We start from the raw sequence: 8,238 nt of genomic DNA on the forward strand, positions 1-8,238 counted from the left end.
GGAACTGTGAATTGATGCATTTGAACTGGAAGAATGAGGAGAGGCAATCTGAACTAAATATTACTATTTTAAAGAGGTTGCAGGAACAGAGACACCGGGGGCTGTATGTACACAAAACATTAAAGGTGGCACGACAAGTTGAGAAGGCTGTCCAAAAGCAAATATGCTCCGTTATTAATGGAGCAACAGTGTGTAATCAATGAATTCATGAAAAAAAATTATAAAACACTGGTTAGGCTTCAGCTGGAGTACTTTGTTCAATTCTGGGCGCTAAAATTTAGGAAGGATGTGAATGACTGAGAACGTGTGCAGAAGAGACTGGTACCAAGAATGAGGGACTTTGGTTATGTGGAGAGACCGGAGAAGCTGTATTTGTTCTCCTTAGAACGGAGCATGTTAAGAGGAGATTTGATAGAGTGGATCAATGTCCTGAATCGATGTGATAGAATAAATAATGAGACGTTGATTCCAGTACCAGATGATGAGTCAGTACCCAAAGGACACCATCTTAATGTGATCATCAAAATAACCGGGGACGACATGAGGAAGCTTTATTTTAAACAACGAGTCCTTGTGACCTGGACACACTGCCTGAAAGCGTGGTTGAAGCAGATTCAATAGGAACATTCAAAGGGGATTTGGAAAACATATTTAAAGTTAAAAAAACGGCAAGTGCAGAGTAGTGAGAATAATTGGAAAGCTCTACCAAAGAGCAGGCACAGACACGCTGGGCCGAATGGCCTCCTTCTGTGCTGCATCATTCTATGATTTTTAAACACCTGTACCTTAGAACGTAAGAAGCTGAGTTTGCAGAAGAGCAAAGGCATCTAGGGACACAAGGGAACAAATAATTTAAAGCAGTGTCACAGGTCGGCAAAGAAAAGAAAATGCTAACAATGAACTCGGGTTTATTTCTAACGCTATAGAATTCAAAAGTAGTGAAGTTGGTAAATGGTGGGCAGTGGTCATCTACAGCGACCGTAGCTGAGACCAGTTCATTCCCATCTGCTTAGAAAATTTGGACTGGGGAATCGGAAGAGCAGTTTCAACATTTGTGGATGCCTCCAAACTGCGGGTTAATACAGAGGAGAATTGCGATAAAATACAGGAAGAAGTTAAAATACTTTGGAATAGGCGTGTAATTAACCCATGACAAATGAGCACTGCGCATTTTAAGAGGAAGATTAATGAGACCACATACTGCTTGGAAAATAATTATCTTAATGGGGTTGAGCGATGTGAGGGTACACGCACACAGATCAGTAAATGTGGCGATGCAGGCTACTGAGGCCCTAAAAGAACAAAGAAATCTCTAGGGTTCACTCCTAGAGGGATAGATTTCTAAAGCAGAGCAATTATATTGTGCTCAGAACCGCATTTGGTTAGACCGCATTTGGAATATTGTGGAAATTACTGTTCTGCATCTACTGAAAGGGTCTGGATGTTACGTAGCTGGAAATAGGCCGTCCTGGTGAGGGAGTGGATATGTGGTCGGAAAATCATCTCCCGGTCAAATAGAACACCAAGCTTGCGAATGGTTTGGTTCAGACTTAGACAGAAGAAGGATGGAGTCGATGGCTGGGCAACAGAACTTGTGCATGGGCCAATGCTTTCAGTCTTACAAATATTTATTTCGATGTCACCAGAACTGAAAGTTTAGAGCTATCGGGAAAGATAGAACAGGCTGGACGTTAGTGCTTTCTGGGAGGGAGGAGATAGAGGAGGCATGATAGAGGTCTTGATAATTATGAATGGAATTGACAGGTTAGATGTGGAGGGAATGTTTACACTTGTGGGAGAATCGAAAACTAGGGGGTCATAAATACAAGATAGTTACTCATAATCCAATAGGGAAATAAGTAGCAATTCAGAGGGTGGTTAGCATGTGCAACTCACCACCACAGGACGAGGTTGAGTACAATAGCTTACTGTTATCAAAAGCAATTCAGCCGAGTAAAAGAGAGATAAGGTAATAGAAAGATATGCTGAAAGGCTGAGATGAAAGAAGGAGACGAGTGTGCAATATTAGGAAAAGCATAGACGATTTGAGTCGAATGGCCTGTTTCTGTGCTGCATATTCTACGTAATATAATCATCTAAACTAGAGCTCAGCTCTTTCTGCTTAACTATTTGGGAGGCTCTTACTCTGGAAGCTGCAAAAGATTTGCTGCACTAAATAGCTGAATTGACGCTTTACAGAAGAGCTCAGACGGAGTGCAACAAACTAGTGGTCCTGACACGAAAGACAATGCGGGAACTGTCAATCAGGAATAGTGCCGTGTCCTAAACACAGTGGTTGCCCCGCCGCTGGTTGTATTTTCAGATCAACAGCGATTCCCGGTGTAATTCAGTTGATGGTATCTTTGTCTAAATATTACATTCATGGACTGGAAATCCTGGGACGCGCCTTTGGGCTGCGCTCAGTTGTATTGTTTACTAATTAATTGAATAACTGAGGTAACTGGATATGTTACCGCGCTCTTGAACTGCCCTCTGAACTTAGACTGGGTTACCCCATAAATAAATGTGTTTGTGCAGCAATTTAAATTCCGCAGCATATATCCTACGTGTTGAAAGATATACAAAGAATTATTGGAATCTCTGGGATCTGTTCTTGAAATGTTATAGTATAAGAAATATATAACGTTTGCCAACCACAGAAGTATGAAGCTGCCAGATATGCTGAAGAGTAAAATCACAGACTTCTTTCTACTCTCCATCTCTGGGTCACTGCGATTCTTTCCCTTGCTCTGACCCCTCAGTCCCTTACGGACTCGACTGGCCACTAAAATATTCCTGACTGTCAGAGTGTTGAGCAACAAAATTAAAGTGAATGGGAGCAATGGGGTTATAACCGTATCAATCCAGTCAAATACCACCCATCCAGGCTCAGTGTAATAGCTTGGGATTGTAATACAGAACCATGGCACATTGTCGATTATTTTTCCAGGTTCATATGCAATGTAGTGGGGAACGTTTTTTAAACAGAGCAGAAGGCAGGTTGTTGTTAGAACCACAGCCGCTGTTTTCTCGGTGCAATATTTTGTTTTCTGCTTCTGGCAACAAATGGCCACAAACCGATCAAATGTGAAAGTGACAGTGAACCAAACAGAACAGTCTGTGGCTGCACGAGTCAGGGCATATATCGCACTACACACAGGGGTAATGTCGAGAAAAGACAATGGGAAATAATAATAATTAATCTGCCTCAGTATGATCTCAGTGATAATGAACAGTAGATCCGTAACTACCATGGCCACCAGGTAGCGAGTGGTGCAGGTGGAGAGTCCGCACTTTCCTCGGGATAAGATCACAATCGCCACTAAATTCACTGTAAAACAAGAGAAGTAAAAAGAGACAGGAAAGTATTGATCAAACATTCTCCGTGTCTGAGCACAGACAGTAAGGGCTGGATTTTAGCACCAGTGTTTTGGAGTCGGGTCAGAGTTTAAAACTTGAAATCTCTGCCAGGGAACCAACCCGCCTCTAACCCGCTGCTACCCGCTATAATGGAGGCGGAACAAGGAGCGTGTAGCCGAGCACTCTGACGAGACGGTTTGGCAAACTAAATATTTTACTGACATTGGAAGCCTCTATTTAACAAGTTTTATAGATTTACTTGTGTTGGTCGGTATTTCCAGGCCTCGGGAATCGCGGCAGCTTGAAAGAGATGAGAACAGATTCAGGGAGAAGGTAAATGCCTTCACAGCACTGCCTGTCGGCCAGGAGGAGCAGTAGTGCTTTCCCCAGCCTCCCAATCTCCCCACACATCAGAGCACACCAGCATAGAACGAACCCCGGGTCGGGGACTGGAACCCCGGGGACAGGGTTTGGACACATCATTGGGACCATCACCCACCTCGCGGCATCGTACAACCCCTCCCCGCCATGGGATCACACGCTTTTTGGATCAGACACCTCCCCGCCGCTGCCGAAGATTTGAACCCCCACACCGGAATTGGACCAGTCCCTGAGCAGGAATCGCATACCACACTGGCTCGGCGATCTTACATCCCTCTGGGCACAGGCTCAGGCCCCCCCCCGGGTTCCGACAGCACCTCCCCGGTGTAGGGGAATCGGACCACCCCACACCCGCATCGTGATTGTATACTCAGCCCCACGGGGTCGTGGAGCAAAATCCACGCCCTTGCCTCAGTACCGAAACTGCCATCATCAAATTCACAACTTATATCCTTTGTGACTGTGACAAAGGTAACCTATCCCTCCTCGTCCTTCTTGACTTGTCTGCAGCCTTTGACACAGTTGACCAGACCATTGTTCTCCAAAACCTCTCCACCGGTGTCCAGCTAGTTGGGACTGCACTCGCCTGGTTCCATTCTTATGTTGTCATTTTAATTCACTGCCCCATTCCCACTCAGCCACACTGTCCTCGGGTTCTTGCATGGTTCCACGGAAACCCAGCATAAGCTCGAGCAACAACACCTCATCTTCTAATTAGGCACTTTGCAGCCTTCCAGAATCAATATTGAGTTCAACAATTTCAGATCATAACCGAGGCCCCTATTACATCTTTTAAAATATTTCTTTCCACACCTTTGTTTTGTGCCCTTCCCCTATTTTTTCTCTCCCACATGGCAGCTGTCTCTCATTCTGCCAACGCATTTTACACCTAGTCTAGAGCCGCCTTTACCTTCACTAGTCCTATCAGCATCTCGTCTCGTTTTGATTAACTCTTAATATCTCGTCACTTCTCTTTTGTTGTTTCATCCCCATTTCCCAGCTCCAAACTGGCCTTTAAATCTGTTTCACTTCCTGTGTTTTTTCTCAGTCCTGACGAAGGGTTTTGACCTGAAACGTTAACTCTACTTCTCTCTCCACGGATGTTGCCTGGCCTGCTGAGTTATTCCAGCATTTTCTTTTGTTATTTCCATTCTAACTTATGTACTTGTAACCAGAGAATCTCCTGCAACGGTTTCCATTCCCGCTCTCGCATCGGTACCTCTGGTGTCCCTGAAAGATCCATCCTTGGTGCCCTCCTGTTACTCATCTTCATGTTGCCCCTTGGCGACATCAATTGAAAACACAGCATGAGTTACCACATGTACACCAACGAAAATCAGCTCTAACTCACTACCAATTCTCTCGGCCCCTGCCCAGTGCCTAAATGGTCAGATTGCTTGACTGGATGAGCAAAAATGTTATCCAATTAAATATTGGGAAAACCGAAGCCATTGTTTTGGGTCCCCGCCACAAACTACATACCCTAGCCACTGACTCCATCCCTCTCCTAACAGCTGTATGCGGCTGAACCACACTGTTCGCAAACTTGGTGTCATATTTGACCCTGAAATGAACTTCCAAACACATATCCACATCATAACAACGACCGCCTCCTTTCACCTCAACAAAATTTCTCGTCTCCACCCAGGCCTCAGCACATTCGCTGCTGAAACCCTCATCCATGCGATTATAGAGTCATAGATAGAGTCATAGAGTTTTACAGCACAGAAAGAGGCCCTTCGGCCCATCGTGTCTGCGCCGCCCATCCATCCCTGTCCAGTCTAATCCCATTTTCCAGCATTTGGTCCATAGCCTTGTATGCGATGGCATTTCAAGTGCTCATCCAAATGCTTCTTGAATGTTGTGAGGGTTCCTGCCTCCACCACCCTTTCAGGCATTGAGTTCCACATTCCAACCAACCTCTGGGTGAAAAAGTTCCTCCTCAAATCCCCTCTAAATCTCCTGCCCCTTACCCTGAATCTATGCCCCCTTGTTATTGACCCCCCCACTAAGGGGAAAAGTTCCTCTTTATCCACCCTATCTATGCCCCTCATTATTTTGTACACCTCAATCAGGTGTTACCTCTAGACTTGACTATTCCAATGCACTCCTGGCTGGCCTTCCACATTCCATCCTACGTAAATTGAGCTGATTCAGAACTCGGCTGCCCGTGTCACAAGTCGCCCCTCAATTTCATGTATGTATGTTCCTCCTATGAATGTTCTTCTGTTATCGCTGCCTCTCCTCACATGGACACACCTTACTGAGCTTAGGGCAGAGATCGCTACAGGTTACCTCTGTAGAGACACTGAATCATTGTTAAGCACTCGTTTGCCAAATCTTATCAGTTACTGAGGTGCAAGAAACAATAACCACAGAACAACATTCATACTGTGGAATAGAAAGCTGATTAAATCCAACCCTCATGACCCAGAGATTTTCAGGACCTTGTTGGGGGAAGTGGATTAATCAGCACCAAAGCAACCAAAGTGTTGACAATAACTATACTTAGAGTAAGAAAACGTAATTATACAGAGGATTTGAATAAAGTAGCTGCGCTGTCCTGCTGTGAACATGTCTGTAAGTAGTTAACACCAGTTTCTGTAAGTGCAGCTCATTAGGAAACAGTGCGATACCAATGTATTTCATTGTATACATTTAGTACCAATTATCTTCAAACAAAAGCAAAAATCTTTGCCGTTACCTGCGATTACATTTGTAAAACACGAAGGCAGCTTAATATGGTTTGAGAGATCAGTCTCCTGAAAGAATGACTTCAAAGTAGAACCGGCTTGTTCCATTCCATTAAGTGGTCCACAATCAGTACAATTTTATACTGGCAATCACTCCCACTAATAAATAACCACTGGGGTCCGGTGTTCCACTCTGGTTAGTGACCCATAGTCAATGCAAATCGCCGTTGAAAGATACTCCCAATAATACATGACCACTGGGGTCAAGTGTTCCACTCCGGTTAATGACCCACACTCAGTACAATTCTACAGTGGCATTTACTCCCAGTAATACAAGACCACTGGGGTCAGCTGTTCCACTCCAGTTATTGACACACACTCGGCACCATGCTACAGTGACAGATTCTCCCGGTAATACCTGAGCACTGACGTCAGGTGTTACACTCCAGTTAGTGACCCACACTCAGTACAGTTCTACAGTGACAGATACTCCCAGTAATACCTTCCTTCAGCGAGGTGCTCACACTGAAGACTGATTCAGCAGTACACTATGTTCCCCTAAAGAAAATAACTTGATAACTCAACGAGCCTGTGAGTTACTGACAGAGGATTACTTTCAATTGAGGCAATGGAATAAAACCACAAAGGTAATTCAGGACATTTGATTTAACAAAATGATTTCACTGACCGGGTGTCTGCATAACGGTCAGCAAGACCAGCATGTAACATTATCAGTCACAGAGCAAAACCACAGAGCAGCTCACAGACAGATTTACACAACTTCAATGGTTACAGTCACGTACCAGGTATACCAATGACGGCAATGATCATGTAGTATATTTTCTCGACAAATTGAATTGGTCGATGCATTTTCTGTGTGAAGCCACGTGTCCCTTCGTGCTGCAAGCAATCTGTCTGTACTAAACTCTGAGGCGTTTCATTTCCATAGCCATTAATTTATATACTGCGGGATGTCCACGGAGACATTGAAGTTGCAACATCCCTCTTTTTAGAAAAAAAATCAACAAACATATTGCAACAGCCGAGCTAATTCCCTGTTGAGACAGAATATATTTAGTGCTGCGCTAGAAATTGAAAACCCCAAAGACTGTACAATTCTTATCACATTAATTAACTAACGGAAATAGCCAGCTGTATACTTCCAGCAATGGAGTTGTTGTAGCAAACGATATCAGACACATCTTTATCTCTCATGTAGTTTCGGTGATGTCCTTCACCATGCTGTGGCCATTTAGTAATTAAATTCCAAATGATAGAGTGTCTGATCAGGGCAACACTGTTGCATTCCGGGATATGGCTGTCCTCCTAATCTGCGGCCAATCAGTTAAACAATTAAAGTGATGAATTTCTGTCGATGGATACTCAAAATAATACATTCCCTCAAAATAATGTACCCCTCAAAAATATTAAATCTAATAAAAATAACCAATCTAATAGAGTACCTCAAAATAATACAGCTCCTCAAAGTAATCCAGCTTCTCAAACTAATACAGCACCTCAAAGTAATAAAGCAACTCAAACTAATACATCCCTTCAAATTAACGTAGCACATCAAACCAATACAGCTTTTCACTATCCAGTAGAAAGTAGCCCGCTTGATCGGCACCCCGTCCAACACCTTAAACATTCAATCCCTCCACCGTGGCAGCAGTGTGCTCCAGCTACAAAATGCGTTGGAACAACTCGCAAAGGCTTCTTCGACAGCACCTCTTAAGCCCCCGAACGCTACCAACAAGAAGGACCAGGGCAGCAGATGCATGGGAACAACAAAACCTCCATGTTT

At 44.0% G+C, this 8,238-nt stretch overlaps 1 protein-coding gene across 1 annotated transcript; it reads right to left on the minus strand.

Annotated features, from left to right (window-relative positions):
• Positions 1-2,420: 2,420 nt before the first annotated feature.
• Positions 2,421-7,346, minus strand: LOC147091239 (putative G protein-coupled receptor 139). The gene is made up of 2 exons (XM_085976488.1): positions 7,238-7,346; positions 2,421-3,331 (listed from the first exon to the last, which is right to left on the minus strand). Exons 1-2 carry the CDS (start codon positions 7,302-7,304, stop codon positions 2,421-2,423), a joined length of 978 nt encoding a protein of 325 aa, XP_085832614.1. The 5' UTR covers positions 7,305-7,346.
• Between the last annotated feature and the right edge of the window lie 892 nt (positions 7,347-8,238).

Source organism: Somniosus microcephalus, unplaced genomic scaffold (genome assembly GCF_052327205.1).
Source record: "Somniosus microcephalus isolate GS21.2 unplaced genomic scaffold, FLI_Smic_1.0 unresolved_chr3, whole genome shotgun sequence".
NCBI lineage: Eukaryota > Metazoa > Chordata > Chondrichthyes > Squaliformes > Somniosidae > Somniosus > Somniosus microcephalus.

What these genes read in the sequence shown, in the direction of transcription:
- LOC147091239 (XM_085976488.1), bottom strand. Translation starts at nt 7,304, where the DNA reads ATGCATCGACCAATTCAATTTGTCGAGAAAATATACTACATGATCATT. An exon ending in TGCCGTCATTGGTATACCTG is followed by an intron (nt 3,332 to 7,237) that starts GTACGTGACTGT and finishes CTTGTTTTACAG; the next exon opens with TGAATTTAGTGGCGATTGTG.